This window comes from Colletotrichum truncatum (genome assembly GCF_014235925.2).
Source record: "Colletotrichum truncatum strain CMES1059 chromosome Unknown Contig_0007, whole genome shotgun sequence".
NCBI classification, from domain to species: Eukaryota; Fungi; Ascomycota; class Sordariomycetes; order Glomerellales; family Glomerellaceae; genus Colletotrichum; species Colletotrichum truncatum.
Genome location: NW_027222404.1, coordinates 1,299,078 through 1,317,042, shown reverse-complemented (window position 1 = coordinate 1,317,042; position 17,965 = coordinate 1,299,078). Strand labels below are relative to the sequence as shown.

The following is a 17,965-nucleotide window of genomic DNA, read 5'->3' as shown; positions in this document are numbered from 1 at the left end:
GTTACTGAGTTGAAAACCATCATGCTGCACGTCGTTTCTCGGACTTCTGTCCGTTAGCCTTCCCCCCACGAATCCACTATGCCCCCCACCTAGGGCCAACCGGCGTGTCTTGTTACCGTAAGCAATGATCAGATATCTATTGGATAATATACGGTAATCTCGGGATATATCACTCAATTGCCGGGCCTCTGTGTGTGGGGATTACTTGGAAAAGGAGGTTGACACATCTGCGCTTGCAGGGAACTGGCTGGCGCAAGGGAGGAGCCAGTGGTTCGTGTCAGACACTGAAGGGCAGGGGGTAACTTAGAGTCGAATTTCGCTGTGAGCATCCCCATTGGTGTTACTAATAAGAGGTAAGAAAGATCGAACATTACAAGATCAATGCATACCTTTCCCATAAGGACGTTGGAATTATTCTGCTTCGCAGAGTTGCTCACTCTGCTCTAACCTTAGCCGAAGTTCCAACCTAATGGCATCACCTGCTTAGCACTCATCCACATCACTTTTGCATTTTAAATTGCCTTTGATTAGAAGACTTAAGGGTCATAGTTTAGCTAAATGAAGATGTTCTAAGCGCTTCTCTCTAAAACTTTCTACTCCTGTAGTCTTCAGTTAGATGAACTACAAGTACGCTCTAACGAACCAAGAGAGGCTGTGCTGCCTTTTGCATGCTATTTTTTCTAAAGATCTGCATATTATGGTAAGGATCTGCAGGGTTTTACAGCTAAGCACGACATGATGCTGCGCTGGACGGTTAGGGGGTTTGAGGGTTGAGGCTGATACAACTTTAATGCTATTAACCATGCGACTGAGTCAGCCGCTCTGATCACAAAGGGTTTACATTTTCACACTGAAGACCATAAATAATTCTTTAAAGAGCTAACCTCCAGAAATCAACCTGTGTACATCCGCACCACGATTACTCTGCTATTAGAAAGGCTACTTGTCTACAAGATTACTACATCTAGTCCGGTACCAGATATCGTCATTGTTCTTTGAAAATTCTTACCCAACTCATAACAGTGTATTTCTTAGTCTTCTTGACGAGCTACTTCACAACCCCAGATATCACAGCTTCAATTTGACTACCACATACGTCAACTTTACGTCCACGGCACCCGCCAGCAATAATGAGATTCTCAAGCTCAACTGGAATTTTGGTTCTATTTACAGCCACGACTGTGAACGGCCTCTGCACCTGCTTTGCTTCCACCGCGAATGGTGTGGAACATGATATCGAGGCTGGTAAGAGGTGTTGTATAGGCAAGGGCGACAAACTTGAAGGGAACCTTTGCAACGCAGTGTCATTTGAGACGTTCGGGGCGTGCTGCGACAGCCAGAAAGGCTCATCGGGAGTTATCCCCAGCGGTTTCGATTGTGCAGTGACTCCTGAGACTATCTTGAATGGAACAAACTAGGAGTCGGAGTCGGATTAGAAATCTCAATTAACCACCTCAGTCTTCACCTGGGTTCTCGCCATAGACACGCCACTATGACTATTAATCCTGTGTTACGTGATACCATTTCCTTCACTACATTCGTCTCGTTGTAAGTGCACTGAGGCAACGTCGCCTAAATAGATGATTTAGCTTCATTTCATTCTACCGCTTATATCTGTGTTCATGTGCAAAACTGCCTAGGGCAGAATTATTAGGCAGCAGAATGGCAGATTTGCGGTCATTCAACATACTCACATTGCGAGTTGCACCTCGCAGCCTGCCAATTGTGATTAGTACTTCAAAATGATTATACCTTGGCAGAGCTTTGAGGACCACCAAGACATTGTAGCTTGGATCAAGTCACTCACCACAGCAACGTGGCGGCCTGATTATTGTACTTTTTTGCTTGCCAGTATATCCGACACTTGAAACGACGAATTTGCAATATATGCATATAAACAGAAAATGAGATTCCATAAGTACTTCAAGACCGCGACTGCTGTAAGGAAGATATGACCTCCACTTTGGGTCAATGTGAAATATTTGGAATTCCTCAAGCACAATGGCATTGATTCCGCGCTTCTGTGAAGAAGACAAAGTAAGATCAAAATCTTGATTCAAGGAATTCGGCATTGTGTGTGGCAAGTGGGGTTCTCGAAGAACCCGGGAGGCAATGTCCGAGGAATGCGCTTGAGTCTGAATCGCGGTTGGAAATGTACCCAAGGTAAGTTCGAGTATTCTAGGCCCTAAGGACATTTGTTGACTTTCGAGTCGTTGCACACATGAGTCCAGCCAGGTTATACGGCATAGAACTACCTTAGGATAATTGTTTGTCCACTTTGCACAACTCTTCATACCTCAGTATCAGCTACGGGAATAGTTTCTTATCTGGGTCTAGACTGGTCCTGGGGTCTGTTGCCCAAATTTGTTGTCGTAGTTTAGCCTGCTTGAATACATGCTGTCGTTCTCAGAGACACAACCCCGTCCGGCCAATTGGTTCCCCCTCGAGATCCCTTGAAAAGTCGGCAATGCAACATTAGGCCCGAGTAGTGACTTGTTAAGAGCTGTGAAGGTTTCTGTCTCAGCTGGCTTGCTAGCGGCTGGCTGAGTTAAGCTGAGTTGCTGAGGCATGTGGGGATAGGGGGCGGGTAAGCCGAGCAGTTTGAGCCCCCCCACGTGCCAGCGAAGAGGTCTTGACTGGTAAGAATTATATTGAGCCGCGTGAAGCGAGCTAAAAAAGAAAAAAAAAAAGAAAAAAAACATTTATCAAAGTTCTCTATATGTTAGGTATTGGCAGTTTGGGAGAACGACTTTTTTGCGGGTTGCAACCCCTGATCACATTGGAAGTGTTCCCCTTCCAAACAACCAGTGACCTTTAAACAAGCCTATCCCTTCGAATAACAAGTGGCTACAGCCAATTGCGGAGCAGCCAGTTGGCACTGAATGAATATCATATGGTCAAGAAATCGACTTTAATATTTCCTGGCCTGAAAATTCCAAACATGCCGTAGAGGTTCAGCTCTGATGCAGAGGTGAGTCATTTAAACACCAATCGTAGCCAAAATACCTACGATACAATTATCATTTTCCTCTGCAACAATCTTGTACTGGCAAAGATAGCTCACATAGTGGGTATACCTTGATGCAGGAGGAGTAAACCTTCCGTGGGAATATTGAAGAAAAATGCCCAAGGCATGAAACAACATCTAGATAATGCCAGTGTAAGTGTTTCCAGGGAGAGTTCACAATTTTAATCAATGAGACAAGTCTCTCGAGATCATCAATCTGATCGAGTATTCGCGGACTCTGAGAACAGACCGGATTTAAACTGCTGATTTTGAAGTGGCTATCTGAACTTAGACACGAGGTTTCTGAATAATCATCTCAATTTTTAAACGAACTCGGTCTTTCAAGAGTAACTGGAACTAAGGGGAACACAAGGAACACCCATAGATGAGGACAAACATGAACGGGAATCAAGTACCGGTACTTTAGTCCTATATTTCAGGCCTGTTTGAGGGTTGCTTGTTAGAGGCTGGCTGAAATGGAAGTAAGTACTTGACTTTGAATTCCTTCAATTGTTTTGGAACATAAGCAGATGCTAGAGCCATTCGACAGAAACCTTATGATCAAAATGATTTGGCTGACTAACAATACTGCAAGATAACTTCAAGTATAAAAAGGTCGACGATGCGGTTTATTTCATCTTGCTTCTTCATCAAGCTTCAACCAGTACCAATACACCAACCAATTAAGCAAACAAAAAATCGTTATCTTCTACTTTCACTGACCACTTGGTTTTTTTTGATTCATTACTATCTCTTTTACAATCTTACAACATAAGCCCAAGAAGACATTTACCCAAACTTAACAATGCCTTACAACGCCAACGCCATTCCCCGCGCCGCTGTGTGGACTTTGAAGTCCTCTAACCCTGATCTACCAGCTGAATCAGCCATTCTACCTGATGACGGCAGCAACGCTACTGAGTCCGTTTTTGAAGAAGACAAACGCCGTCTTGTGAACCCTCAGGACTTTGCTGATGGTGGCAAATATCGCTGTGAGTTATGGCCTTCCACAAGCTTTGCCTGTTAATATGTTCGATTGATTCTGATTATCATTAGCCATTGTGAAGATTCAGGCTTTGTTCAACGCCGGAAATGGCCGTAGTGTTTGGATGATGGGCTCTGGGTGGCTCATTAGTCCCGACACCGTCGTGACTGCTGGGCATGTCGTCTATGACTGGAGTCGACGCCTCCAAGGAGCCATTGAGATTAAGTGCTACATTGGATACTCTGGGCTTGCGTCTGTCGGTACTTCTAACGTACAGGCTCGGTTCGGGGAGCGCATCATCACTACTGCTGAGTGGATTGAAGCAGCTGGAAACCGTACGCACGATGTTGCTTTCATCAAGGTCAACCGTCCGTTTACTGGAAATCTGAGAAACATCGCTTTCAAAGACACCCCTTCTGTCGCTAAAAGCGTTCTACTTGGCGTTGTCGGATATCCGGGAGATAAGTACCTCAAGACCACGAGTGGAACTGATGAGAAAGGTGCGCAAATGTACGAGGAGTTTGCCCCTACCGATTTCAACATTGAAAAGAGCGAGCGGCACATGGTTGAGTACCAGATTTCAACCTTCGCTGGTGAGTGGCAAAACCCTGTCTATGTATCAAGAATACAACTAACGGCATGTTGGCAATAGGCCAGTCTGGAGCTCCTATCCTGCAGGCAATTGACAATGGACTGATTTCAATTGGAACCCACTGCTACGGTGGCGGCGGTGATTACAGCAACTCTGGAAACTCTATCGGTGGTCAATACGGTGTGCACTACAACGCTTTCCTCGCACTTTTCAACAGCCATCAGTTCCCTGCTGCACAGCGCCTGGGCATCAAGGTTCTGGACGTTGATACCAACGCTCGGGCTCATAACGATGTGCGCAACGGAAATGGGCAAATCAAGAGCGATATTAGCAAATATGTCAACGGCAACAGTAACGGCAACGGAGTTAGCAATAACGAATACAATGGCTTTCGTGCAGAGAACACTTCGTTCCGACCCTCGCAAACGGACAACTTCGGCACGGGTAATTCGAACGGCTCGGATGAGGAAGGCTTCCTTGACATCTTGAAGTCTGTCGCTCGAGTTGCGGCGCCAGTTGTTTCCACTGTGACTCCTTTCTTGGGTCCAATCGGGGGGCCCATCGGCAGCATTGCTGGCGGTATCCTCTCTACCATTGGAGGAGCCGAGTCCGCCATCATAAACGGCGACGTTTCCAGTGCGATAGCTACCTCAGCTGCCTCAGGAGCTACCGAACGTGCCGTTCTGGCCGAAGCTTCCCTTCAAGCCCTCCTGAAGCTTGAAGATTCTCCCGAGACAGCCGAGCTTCTCCACACCATCGACTCGAAGTACCGCGCTTTCAGACCCAAACTCGATGTCATTGCTAAAGTCGCACAACCTCAACTCACTGAATGTGGACTTATGCTAGCTCATCGTGAGATGGCTCGCATTCATGAGCGAGGTGTTAACCAGGGACAAGAGTCGGAGATCGAACTGCCCCGCGAAGAGCTGAAAGGCGTACAGGAGTCGATCTTATACAGCCAGTCAGGTCAGGAGACTGCATTTGTTAAGGGTCTCCTCGCACCCACACGACCTGTTCCAGGCGAAGAAAGCTTTTTCAGCGACCTCGGCTCAGTTCTCAGCAAGGGAGTGAGCTTTGCCAAGCCATTGATCTCAAGTGCTGCACAGGGAGCCCTCAAAAGTGTGATTGGTAAGCTGAGCGCCGGCACCGAGTCGGAACTGAGCTCTTCTACCCCAGGAAGCCACGAGCATGCCACCCTCTTGGCCTTCAAGCGCGCGGCTGCGGCTGAAGCCGCTCTGCAGACACTTATGACGCTTCCCCAGCAGAAGCTGGATAGACTCTTGATCAGCAGCCCTCGGGGTGGTGAAGAGAGTTTCTTCGATGTCATCAAGTCCGGCGTTCAAAAGATTGCCCCGGCCGCCCTGGACATTGCCAAACAAGCCGTGCGCAAGGTGGTTCCCATCATCGCTGACGCGGTTTCTCAGAAGGTCAAAGACGCTGTCGGAGAGAGTGCCCCCGGTATCCAGTACTACAACTACACTCTCAATCCGCTGAAGGCCGTTAAGTCGAAGCAGTCAGTTGGGGATCTGCTCGCCTTGGATGCGGGGGCTTATAACAGTGCTAAGGTGAGCAGCCCTCTCCATGAATCGGAGGCAACAAACGATGATGATGATGCCCCCAAGCCCACCCTCAACGATATCCTATCGTCTCGTCAGAGTACCTGGGTGCCTTCGCTGCACAGACGAAAGTCCTGGGACTCGAATGATGACGGACTCTGCTCGATGGACGAGGAATGTCTGTGACTTTGACATCCAGGGTAGTTTACTAATTCGGTTTGGATTATGGCAGGTCATTCCCACCTACTGATGAGGTTGCGACGCTTCATCGTCTGCGGCAGAGCTCTCCGCCCATGATACAGTATACGCCAGCTGGAAAACTTGATGCCAAAGACTATTACCACCCGACCTCTAAAGTTTGAAATCATTACAGTCTCAGTTTGACCAATCTTGACTGTTGTTATGACGTTGGCTTTGATCTTTTGGGTTTTGACATTTCTTTCTTAGCCAGATTTTGGCACAGTCAACTATGGCAAGACCTTCATGGTTTTGTGCTGTCAAAGTCTAGTTCCCGCTTAATATACTTAGTTATCTCATTGGATTGCGAATGGTTTTCCTTCTTTGTGCAAATATGTGATATTTGTCTCCAATCTGTATTTGTATCGCCACAACGCTTTTGTTGCATTATGTGTTATTCTGGGTTACAGTGGCTCCGCGGCCGCCCAAGCAGGCCTAATTTGGGAGCCGATCTCCACTATCCATGTAACTGGCAATTGGATGGAACATATCTATACCAGACACTTCACACTATATACTATGTAGCTACAATATTCACTGAATACGCTTACATATATCATCATTATTGAGAATCTCCCTACTGCTACCCCCGTACGGCCATCCAATGATCCCAACAACTTTGTTCGTTTAAGGGGCAACTCCCCTAACCATGCTGAGAGAACTCTTTGTCGGATTTTCGAATGCACTCTGAAACCTTGAAGCTCTCTCATTATAAAATGTGTGCACCAAATTTGTTACATGTGTCGTAATTTCTTTTCATTCCCTTTTCTCGGTTTTGGGAACACATGGGTTGACAAGGTGCGATGTTTATCATTCATATTTAGCAGTGTTTTTGCCCCAGACTTGGTTTGCACTAACAATTAGCATCAACTATTTAGTCGTCCGGCAACTGATTCGCAGCTGGCAACAGCTGGGGCCCTTTGACTAGTCTGTGTTGAGAGCCAAACCCACTTGTACAAATCCTAACATCCGGTCTTCAACTTGCTTGGCACTTACTGAGCACAACCACAATCACTGCCCCCGATTGCCGTCCAACGACGCAGATGCACCTTACGATCTCATATATGCACCCCAACGAATCATCCCAATATACTGCCTTGTACTTACCTCAATCGCCATTCTTCTTTGAGCAACGCCAAGCAGGCGGGCTCAACCAACGTCATGTCGAGTCAAACTCGTCGGTACATGAGCAAACGACAGCGGCCATGCGACTTGTGTCGATCGCGAAAAACAGCATGCCGAATTGATCAGGCTCCCCCTTGCCGTTTGTGTGTTTTGCATGGTCGAGAGTGCACGTTTGTCGAAGCTGCTGTTCCTCGAAAGCGACCACACCTCTTGGATGGTCTAGGGGTGCATGACGGAGTCACCACTCAAAGCTTGTCACTACAAAGTGAGCAGGCTAACTCGCCAAACTCAATGAATGTCCTTCCGAGCCTTATCGGAGAAACTACACCTGGTGATACCACCATGAACTTTGCTGGGGATTTCAACTTCGATACGACGCAATCTGAGTTCGAGGCCATGTTTCGCAGCCCACGCTTACCTAGCACACCTTCTGTGGCGGGTACTCCAGAAACATCAATACGCAAAGCTGCAGTGCAGTCGCCAAAGATCGACTATCTCACTGGTGCAAACCCACAACTGCTGGGTCTCAGCAGTGACATGGATCCCATTCTTCTTCGCTCTTATCGTTATGACGAGGAAGGCATGTTCGGATTCAAGGAGCTTGCCATTTCTTCGGTTCAGGACAGACCAATGCCGTGCCAATTTCTCATTTCGCAACAATCATTATTTTCTCGGAGCAGAGAAGAAGCCGGTTTGGGTAAGCTTCTAGAGGCAGAGCTGAAACGGGAGCTTGAGAAAATCGTTCCCATCGAGGTTGGAAAGCGCCTCATTATACTCTTTTTGAAGTTTATCAATCCTCAGTGGCCTATATTTTCACTCTCTCAGTCTCTGGATATCTACTCAACACCCTCACATACTCTCGCTGCTGTCTATGCTCTGTCACTCCCTTTTGCGATCCATGACGACAAGTTGAGTGTGGATGTTGCATATGATAAGCCCCCATATCCTGCACTTTCAAACATAATCGAAAAGGCCGTCACATATGAAATACATTCCCCAAGCATGTTTTTGATTCAGATACTGCTCCTATTGGTGTTGCGGCCATCACTTGATCCCCTTGTCGGAGACGCAGCCTACAGATGGGACTTGCTGAGTAGGCTAACTTCGTGCGCTGCCACACTTGGTCTTCACCTTGATCCATCCACATGGCCGCTAGAAGTATGGCAGAAGGCTCAACGCCGAAGACTTTCTTTCTTTATCTACACTCTTGATAAATGGCTGGCCTGTGGTCTTGGAAGACCGCCCCTGATTCACAACGACAACTGGATTGTCACATCCTTGGAGCCAGAGGATTTTGATGATTCGAGTCTTGAATGGACACAAATCAATATCCTTTCAGCTACCACCGAAGTCTTAAGCTCGGCTTTATCAGATCTCTAGTGAGTCTAGCCCACACATTACACGGTGTTGAACTAATTTTATCAGCTCTTTGCGAGCTATAAATACATTGTCGAATGATTACCAAAGGACAAGGGCCATAGCACAATCTCTCACTCAAAAGCTCTTGCCTACGTCATATCCTTCCGAACTCACATCCACAGTGAACCGCCTAGGACAGCTATATGTGCAATTGATCATTCTTCGAGCCGAATTGCGAACTTCATTGCCAGACCACGACGGGGATAGCCTTTCAAGCCATGTTCAGACCTTGAGAAAAAGCTTGAAAGATTGCTTAGCCGCCCTCTCTGATATCATTCGGACTTTGAGCCCAGATACCGACAGTGTTTTCTGGCCTCCATGGGCACAATACGCATTCTCTTCGGTCTGTTTCACTCTAATGACAATGGTCGTAACGTCTCCAAATGTTGAGGAAGCTTCCTCGTGGATTAGTGAGCTGCAATCAACTCGAAAAAGCCTCAGGCTGAAGGTGGCCTCATTTCCCTTTCTCCGTCTAGGTCTTCTCCGGATTGATGCGATTTTCTGGCGTGGTATCTCCAGTGTTCTTCATCTGGAGCCACATGTTTCAGACGCATTCCAAGCCATGGAGTTGACATGAAAATAGCTCAACTTTATGTTTGCAGGACTACTAAAGGCCTCTGATAATACACCTTAAAGTTTTGCTCGAGAGTCTTCTTTCTCAATTTCTCCAAGGAGATCGTCAACCGTCTTGACTGCGTCAAGTGCCATCCCGTATCCTGCCTGGAATCCCGTCCCACTGGCGCCGTAGTCATGCACCAAAATACGCTTCTTACCGCCGATGGAAATTTCAGATCGTTCGACTCTAGCTCCGCCTTCACGTGAAGGCCGCAGGCCAGAGAAGCTCGCAAGGACCTCTGGTATGGCTTCCTTCAACTCACTGCTTAGAGTCGTTGTCCGGTTTAGAATAGACTCGGTTTCGTGAGCAAACGTATCACTTGTGCTGTGTACAGTATACTGTTAGCATGTATGGTCTCATTCCAGCATATCGGTACTCAGGTCCTTACCTGACACCCTTTTGCATATAGCCGCCAAGAATAACATTGCCATTCGACCACGGCCGTGGAATGATATATGTCTCATAGTCTTTCCCATGTCGCATAATGTTAGTATTGACTAGGGGCGCCTTCGCAAGCACGATTTGACCTCGCGTGGGATAGCATTTAAGGTCCTCCACACCCGACAAGAACTTAGCAGCGTTGCCAGTGCAGTTGAAAACCACCCTCGTCTGCGATCTGAACGCAGACTGGATACTCGGGAGCTTCTTTTTGACAAAATTTACACCATAATCCTTTTTTAGTAAATTGAAAAGATACTCAATATGTTTCGGTGCGTTGACAGTAACTGTTGTGAATGAAGCACCGAATAGGACTCCGTCCGGGAGCTCACTTTGTGGGATGAGTTTGAACTAATGACAAGTCAGTTTCAGAAACCATGACTTTTCTTTTGCACTTTGTGATATACTCAGATCTTCAAGGTACTCAGACATTGATTGAATTTTGTCTTCCGACACGGCCTCGTCCCAGTATTCGACTGATGGTGTCCGCTTGATGTATGATTCTTGGCCAGCGCTTGTTGCCAACTGGGTTAGGTGACGGTATCCGAGACGATCCCATCTCAAAGCGTTCTCGTCACTCCCGGATATCGCAGAGAAATTTGCGCCAGCCCTTGGTGAAACGTCTACGTTAGAACAAGTACCAATCCCAGACTAGAAGGATTCTTACCAAGGAGAGGTGTAGTTAACCGAGGTATCACCAGGAAAGTGCTCGGCAATGATAGTGATATGTTGGCCAAGCCCCCGTCGGGCGAGAACCAATGCAACGTCCAACCCGATTATCCCAGCACTAAGTTTCTGTAAGAAAATTTACCCCTGAGAAAGCAGACCAGTTACTCTTACCCGACGATGATGACTGGGTCGTCGTTTCTCGTAGCAGCCATTTTAACAGTGTCGAAAATGGAAATGATAATGATAATCACTTCAACTCTTCAGCTCGGAGCTAATTCTGTGTAGAGACTGGACTGAAAACTAAGATACTCTCTTATACTCCCTCATCTTCCGATTGTCCTTATGACTTGACAATGTGACTAAACGGCTACGACTCCGATGAGCGGTTGTCTTCGCTAGGGGGCCACGACTCGCGGCTCGTAGCCCCCCCATCGTCGATATCGGCGTTTGTAATCATTGGTGGCGTTCAACCGTTGCCCCACTATGAGTCCCACCGCCGACCCCTGAAGGCCGACCAAATGTGCCTAAACTGAGCTGAAGCTTCATTAAAATCACTAGATACCTAGTAGTTTGATCTGGCGCCGCTTCCACGTGTCGAGTACAGCTCGCTAGACGAGAGAAATATGAATTCTTCCGCATTTGGCTCAGGGGAAATTAGGATGTTAAAACTGCTTAGAATTTCATATTAAGCTCGTTGCGGACAATAGGCGGCGTAGACATGACATGACAATATTGGTAGTCACAACAAACATGCCCGTGTGTTCCCTTCAAAGTCCACTAAGGAGGGCAAATTGCTCAGCAGTAACTAATGTTCCTACTTGAACGAGCGATAGTCCACCTCAGACAAATTCCAATCCACACGAAATTTCTTTCACCAAACAAATGATAAAAGATATTGTCATTTACTAAGGCTATCATCTATAAGGTAGTTTGTGGTTGCATGCTATTAGTTGTTGTAATGAATGGTTCTAAGCAAGTGAGTTGTATCGTCAATAAACTCGAAACTCTTTTGCAGGCCTCTATGCGGATGATTGTAATGCGCAAAGGCGTGTGGCACCCCAGCGTATCGCTTCATGGTGACTTTGTTTCCTGCCTTTCCAAGAAGCTCCCCATAGAACTCCCCTTCATCTCGTTCCAAGTCAAACTCTGCCGTGACAATGTGTGCGGGTGGCAGGTTATCGAAGTTGGGTGCTAATACCGGTGTCAATATCCAATTATTCAAGTGTCTCTCTTGCGTATCTGATTTCCTTCATTAGCCAATTGCCACGAACTATTCACTTGTGGTGTAGCCTTACCGTCGTCATCTCCAAGCCAATACTTCAAGAACCACTGCTCTCGACCCAATGGTCCCCATGGAAGGTCGTGAAGCATACGAGCACTTTCATAAGGGCAGTTGTGCTCATTAAGCTGTTTGATCTTCCTGCAGCAGTACCTCATGTCGGTTGCTGGCACAATCATTAGGTGTAACTTGATAGAAATGCCCTCGTCTCTTGCGAAATGAGCCAAAACAGCGGACATTTGACCACCTGCCGACAGTCCTCCGAATGACACACTCGTCGGGTCAATGTTCAGTTGATGTGCATTATTGATAGCCTGGCCAACAAAATATAAGCATGTGAAGAGCCATCATACGTCTTCAGTCCTCTAAGTCTTTGTTCGGTGCTTACCCATTTTACGGCATCCCAACAGTCATAAATAGCAACAGGGAATTTGTGCTCCGGCCCCATGCGGTAGTCAACGTCAATTACTTTGATGTTGGATCTGTTGCAAACCTGCCGGCACCATGCTGCTTCGCTTTGTAGCCCTCCTAAAACCCAACCACCTACAGAGAATTTGTTAGTCCAGTACAAAAGTCTCTAGTTGGTTTTCATTACCTCCATGGAAATTGAGATGTACTGGAAATGGACCTGGTCCTTCTGGAGAGTAAATTCTCACGTTAATGGTGCCGTGCGGATGCATAACAGGGATTTTGCGGTCCTCAACATGAAAGACATCGGGTCCTGAATATGATATTGCTCTTAGCACCAATGAGATGTCAAAATATGTTGGCGGATTCAAAACCTACCAGTCCATGTTGGATAAGTGAAGCTGTATTGTCCCGGGTTTTCTTGATATTTTTCGATGCTAACTTCGTCGGCGCGTACCATTGAACCGCCATATTCGTTCCACATCCGTACCCATTCTGCATCTATCCCTGGATAGTCTTCTTCTGAAATTTGCAGCCGCCCAGGACTGGGTTTTGGCGTTGGGTCATTTCTCAGGCTTCTTGAAACAGTCATTGTCGATTTTCGTATACTGCAAATAGTTTTGAAAATTGTAGCAAGATTAATTGTTGAGAGACAGATTTGACGCTTTGTTTCAATGAACAATTCCATCGCAGCTTTGAAATCGCAATCGCATGATCTAACCTCTTAACCTAACTATACTTAATCACTTCCTCACAATTTTGATTGGCGGCGTTGCAATGGCCGATCTGGGTGGACCTTAAGCGGATGAATCCCGGAAAGATCATGGCATTGGTTGTGATTGGCGGCGTTCTCAGTGCTATCTCGCGTGATAGGCCACAGAACGCCGCCTATCAGATGTTCACGTAAAATCCCAGCGTTATCTGTGGTATCAATTGCTCATGCACAATCTGGGGAACCCCGCTTTATCCACTACGCCGGATTTGAGCGGAGACCAGCAGCCGATCAGATGGTCAAGTCTGGGAATAGATGCAGTGGTCAACTATTTGACTACTTGACGCGCCATCCCTCCAGACTATCGTTCGACATCCAGACGATTACACATGCGATAATTACGCTTCTGTGTTTTGAGACACATCCATTATGGGCAGTCAAAAAGACAACATCACGAGTCCTGAAGAGGCACCGGTTCCTCCCGATCCATCAATCAAAGGGGTAGCACCATCATGGGCAGGCCTTAGAAGAGTTCCAGACAAGCTTCCAACCATTGCGTTGTTAATTCTTGTTGTTGAGGTACAGATGTGCTGCATCGAGCTACAGAGGGGCAACTCAACTAACAATTACAGCTTGGAGAGCGTTTTACTTACTTCGGTCTCAGCGGTCCCATTCAAAACTATATCAAGTGAGTCACGACTTCTCAATTGATTTGTTTCCTTCGCAACTGCATACAGAAAAGCTTCAACTTCGAATTTCTAGCTTACAGTTTCAACGTATAGCAACCCCTATGATCCCGACTCCGATCTTCCTGGCGCCCTCGGCCGTGGCCAGGCCGTCGCAACCGCGTTGGGCAATTTCTTCAAATTCTGGGCATATGCATCGACAGTAATCGGTGCTGTAGTAGCAGGTCAGCCATTCGAGTGCTGCATTTAAGGTCGGCAGTGGATCTTTAATACCTGACTAACCATCATTTTATAGACCAGTATCTTGGAAAGTTCAAAGCTATCCTTGCTGCCTGCGCCGTTTACATCGTTGGCTTAATTATCCTTGTTGCCACCTCCGTGCCTCAGTCGATTACCAATGGAGCAGGTTTTGGAGGTTTGATCGCGGCCATGATAACCATTGGTCTTGGGACTGGGGGTATCAAAGCCAACGTCACGCCAATGTGCGCCGAACAATACCGGAACTCTCATCACGTTGTCAAGACCCTCAAATCGGGCGAGGAAGTCGTGGTTGATCCTGAGTTAACTATCCAGCGATTGTTCATGTGGTAAATAAGCAAGCCATTATTATATCATGCGCAAATTTCCACTAACCCCTTGTTACCTCAGGTTTTATTGGGTTGTCAACATCGGCGCACTATCACCTCTGATCACAGTCAACGTAGAGGCACACCATTCATTTTGGCTCGCATATCTCATTCCACTCATGTAAGTCTTCACGGTTTTGTCTTGCGCTCACGTCTAACATATGTAGTGCAATCATAATCTCCGCTGGCGTCTTCATTTCGGGTCAGAAGAAGTATCTTAAAGTCCCTCCAGAGGGTTCTGCGATTGTTGATGCATGCCGTGTTACTAATATCGCCATCAAAGAGAGGGGCTTCAAAAATGCCACTCCATCAGCACTGAGAGTCTCGGGTCACCTCGAAAGATACCCTGTTGCGCAAGAGCCAAAATACACCGATGAGTATGTTATGGATGTCATGCGAGGACTCAATAGCTGCAAGGTGGGTTGAATAATGGCTGGTCGAAACTATACTTGAGAACAGAAGGCTGACCTAGGTATTCTACAATCTAGATGTTCTTGTTCTTCCCTCTTTATTTCGTCTGCTGGATTCAGATTTGGAACAATCTGATATCTCAAGCGGGTACTATGGCCTTGCATGGTACTCCCAACGACCTATTACAGAACCTAGACCCCATTGCGTTATGCATCTTCATTCCATTTCTTGATGGTAAGTACTACAGAAGCGCTTCTTCTAGGAACGGGTAGGCTAATTGATACGTCCGTATAGTCGTCGTCTATCCCCTACTCCGGAAATACCGCATCGACTTTGATCCAGTTACCAGAATCTTTGTCGGATTCATATTTGCATCAATCTCTATGGTCTATGCAAGCGTCTTGCAGCACTACATTTATAAATCGCCCCCAAAGAGTATTCATGTTTGGATTCAAGCGCCTGCTTACATCCTTGTGGCGTTCTCCGAGGCGTTCATAATTGTCACTGGTCTCGAGCTAGCCTTCACCCATGCCCCGAAAAAGTAAGTGAACCCCTGACTGATAACAGTTGTGGAAGTTCCTAGCCTGGCATAGTCTAACGCCTTAACCTTTTTAGCCTCCGATCAGTCGTCTCTGCCCTTTTCTGGCTCACTATCGGGGTCGCCGCAGCTATATGCATCGCTCTTGCGCCAGTCTCCCAAGATCCTTACCTTGTATGGATGTATGGTTCGCTAGGAATTGTTGGGTTTGTTGCTGGTTGCGCATTCTATGTTTGTTTTTACCCAGGAAGGACGAGTAAAGGAAACGTGAATGAGGTGATAATTGAAGGAAGATCACCGGAATAATGACGACGGTTTAGTTAGCTTCCGTAACGAAGATAGTTATCAAGGACTTGACAAGTGGCAGTATCGTTGGAGCTTTAGCAGGCTCTTCAACATTGAATTCACCACTGATATGAGTTTTGCACAATGTTTACCCCATGTGTCATTGAACCTGAGGGTAACGCAAAAAAATGGACTTATCACAACAGGTATGCGCAGATACGAGACTGCCCCGAAACAAGGTATTTGGGTCATGACATATATGAAATTTAATATATACTACAAAAGACTCACTTGAAATATGGGTGATTTTAGGTGACTTGAAGATCGGTGACCAGCCCAGCCTGAAACAGATTCATTACACGTTGACATCAGCCATTAATAATAACTGTTTCCTCGAGTACTCGGTGATCCTGAATATCTCTCTCCGTCACTGGTTTCCCTTTTCAATTGTAGTGGCATAGGTAGATAAGCGAAGGCTGCGTGATTAATGACTGGAGACGCGTCATTGTCGGGCGGGGGCCATGAAAGGAGTGTGGGTGAGAAGACGCCGCTACTAGCGAGACTGCCTTCTGAGATGGAGCTTTCGCTGACGCTTACGAAGCTCTTTCTATGATTCATTTCTGGGTCGCCTTCAGATTGGTTTCCTCGAATCCAATGTAACCAATCCAAAATAGGCGTGTGTAGGCCTTCCGGCATCGTGCTTTCGGGAGTGTTTGCTGCGAGGAAGCCGTTCTTTTGAGAAGAGGGAGTTTGAGTCATCGTCCTCCGTGCAATGACGTCTCTTCTTCCGTGCCACAGCATGGAGGACGTTGTGCTCCGTGATGCTCGAGACACTGCTCTTGAAGGACCTTTGGATGTGTGCCAACCCGAGATGGCACTGCGAGCGGAAGACGCAGCAGACCGAGACGAGCGTGTCGGCCATCTGAATATGCGAATAGGAGACGGCTCTGGGATAGGTGGAACTGGTATAGAGAAAGCTCCATGTGACTGCGCGTATTGTTGAGCTTGAGCATAAGTGAATGGCAGCCCAGAGTAGGGATTTGAACGTTCAGGGGTTGAATCATCTGCTTGTGGTTCAAGTTGCTCTACTGGGTCTGGTTGGGGTTGAGGATGATGAACCATGAGTTGATCGTGAAGACTGACACCACGGTTCTCGGCCATGGGGGGAACGTTTTGATTGGTGGTCACTCGTAATCTTGGAACGACGCCACAATATTCATTGGGAGGGTTTTCGGGAGAAAGAGCTGCCTGGTGATGCAAGTTGGCCTTTCTTCTTCGTCGATAGCACCAGAAGATCAGAAGAGATATGCCCATCAAGACCACTATACCCACTATTCCTTCGTTAATCTCTATCGGGGAAAAAAACGTTCAGTAAACAGTGCTGGGATTGGGTTACATACACACAACACCAGTAGCGACTAATGGAGTCTGGTTGACTGTTTCGTTGCCCTGGGGCACAACAACTGGCGTCTGTGGTGTTTGTGTTGAAATTGTGACTCCTGATTTCGTAGCATCGACACCACGAAATCCAGACGAGGTGCCAACAGGAGCTGTTCCAGAAGAATCTGCTAGCATAGATGTTGATGCAGCGTTTGTAGATATGGCAGGGGCAGCTGAGGTCTTCGTGGTAGAACCTGCGGCGCCTTCAGCGGCGGGCGGAGTATGGTTGTTCGCTGGGGCGTTGGCGACAGCGGCCGATGTTGGTTGCTGCTGAGCTGGTGCATTCGTTGTTGCCGGGGCTTGCGCAGCTGGGATTGTTGTCGGGTGTTGTTCTTCTTGTTTCGGAGTTGAAGCTGGAGGTGCAGCCGCTTGTTGTGTTGTCGCGGCTGGTGGTGCTGCAGCTGCTTGTGTTGTAGCTGGCACCGCGGCTGCTTGTGATGTTGCTGCGGGAGTCGTCACCTCTGCCTTTACACTCTCCTGAGTTGTCGCCGCCGGCGGCGACAATACCTGACTGATGATATTCCCAGGAGCGCCGAGGAGGTCGCCAATCAACCCACGATGGTAGAGTCTTTCTGCGACCTCATACCATCTCCCGTAGATCTCCTGATCGACCATGGCTCATTATATCCAGATGTTGCCTTCTCGATAGGTGCGTGCTGAATAGGGGCTGTCGTTTCGCGCTGATCCGGTTCAAACGTTTTGTTTTAAGACGCCTCCCTCTAAACCACAACTCCACGTCTCAAGCATATACAGAACGAGTGTAATTGAAAAAGCAACAACAGAAAGTGAAGGGATCCCTACCTTGCGAACGAATGACTGCAGGTGCGGAGGAAACACAAACAATCAAAGTTCAAGGTTCGCCCTCTCAGATCATCTGGATGGATTGCGAGAGAGAGGGTATTAGAGGCAACTACCCCCTCATCTAAGCGATCAAGG

General features: G+C 47.2%; 7 protein-coding genes across 7 annotated transcripts; 4 read left to right on the top strand and 3 right to left on the bottom strand.

Annotated features, from left to right (window-relative positions):
• Positions 1-1,130: 1,130 nt before the first annotated feature.
• Positions 1,131-1,418, top strand: CTRU02_210775 (uncharacterized protein; the record flags this gene model as incomplete). The annotated part of the gene is made up of 1 exon (XM_036721981.1): positions 1,131-1,418. The coding sequence occupies one exon, from the start codon at positions 1,131-1,133 to the stop codon at positions 1,416-1,418; it is 288 nt and encodes a 95-aa protein (XP_036586353.1).
• Positions 1,419-3,812: 2,394 nt separating this feature from the next.
• On the top strand, positions 3,813-6,326 carry CTRU02_210774 (ATP synthase F1; the record flags this gene model as incomplete). The annotated part of the gene is made up of 3 exons (XM_036721982.1): positions 3,813-3,999; positions 4,064-4,585; positions 4,645-6,326. 3 exons carry the CDS (start codon positions 3,813-3,815, stop codon positions 6,324-6,326), a joined length of 2,391 nt encoding a protein of 796 aa, XP_036586354.1.
• Positions 6,327-7,562: 1,236 nt separating this feature from the next.
• On the top strand, positions 7,563-9,498 carry CTRU02_210773 (transcriptional regulatory protein C25B8.11; the record flags this gene model as incomplete). The annotated part of the gene is made up of 2 exons (XM_036721983.1): positions 7,563-8,841; positions 9,038-9,498. 2 exons carry the CDS (start codon positions 7,563-7,565, stop codon positions 9,496-9,498), a joined length of 1,740 nt encoding a protein of 579 aa, XP_036586355.1.
• Positions 9,499-9,551: 53 nt separating this feature from the next.
• On the bottom strand, positions 9,552-10,856 carry CTRU02_210772 (d-amino acid oxidase; the record flags this gene model as incomplete). The annotated part of the gene is made up of 5 exons (XM_070205510.1): positions 9,552-9,861; positions 9,926-10,326; positions 10,369-10,585; positions 10,643-10,762; positions 10,816-10,856. 5 exons carry the CDS (start codon positions 10,854-10,856, stop codon positions 9,552-9,554), a joined length of 1,089 nt encoding a protein of 362 aa, XP_070060753.1.
• Positions 10,857-11,590: 734 nt separating this feature from the next.
• On the bottom strand, positions 11,591-12,923 carry CTRU02_210771 (alpha beta hydrolase fold protein; the record flags this gene model as incomplete). Its single annotated transcript, XM_036721985.1, has 5 exons — positions 11,591-11,883; positions 11,940-12,237; positions 12,312-12,466; positions 12,519-12,644; positions 12,710-12,923. The coding sequence occupies 5 exons, from the start codon at positions 12,921-12,923 to the stop codon at positions 11,591-11,593; spliced, it is 1,086 nt and encodes a 361-aa protein (XP_036586357.1).
• A 549-nt stretch (positions 12,924-13,472) lies between these two features.
• Positions 13,473-15,610, top strand: CTRU02_210770 (peptide transporter ptr2-like protein 1; the record flags this gene model as incomplete). Its single annotated transcript, XM_036721986.1, has 9 exons — positions 13,473-13,622; positions 13,676-13,731; positions 13,826-13,953; positions 14,025-14,316; positions 14,378-14,476; positions 14,523-14,772; positions 14,844-15,000; positions 15,061-15,307; positions 15,382-15,610. The coding sequence occupies 9 exons, from the start codon at positions 13,473-13,475 to the stop codon at positions 15,608-15,610; spliced, it is 1,608 nt and encodes a 535-aa protein (XP_036586358.1).
• A 354-nt stretch (positions 15,611-15,964) lies between these two features.
• Positions 15,965-17,644, bottom strand: CTRU02_210769 (uncharacterized protein; the record flags this gene model as incomplete). The annotated part of the gene is made up of 2 exons (XM_036721987.1): positions 15,965-16,920; positions 16,990-17,644. The coding sequence occupies 2 exons, from the start codon at positions 17,642-17,644 to the stop codon at positions 15,965-15,967; spliced, it is 1,611 nt and encodes a 536-aa protein (XP_036586359.1).
• Positions 17,645-17,965: the final 321 nt, after the last annotated feature.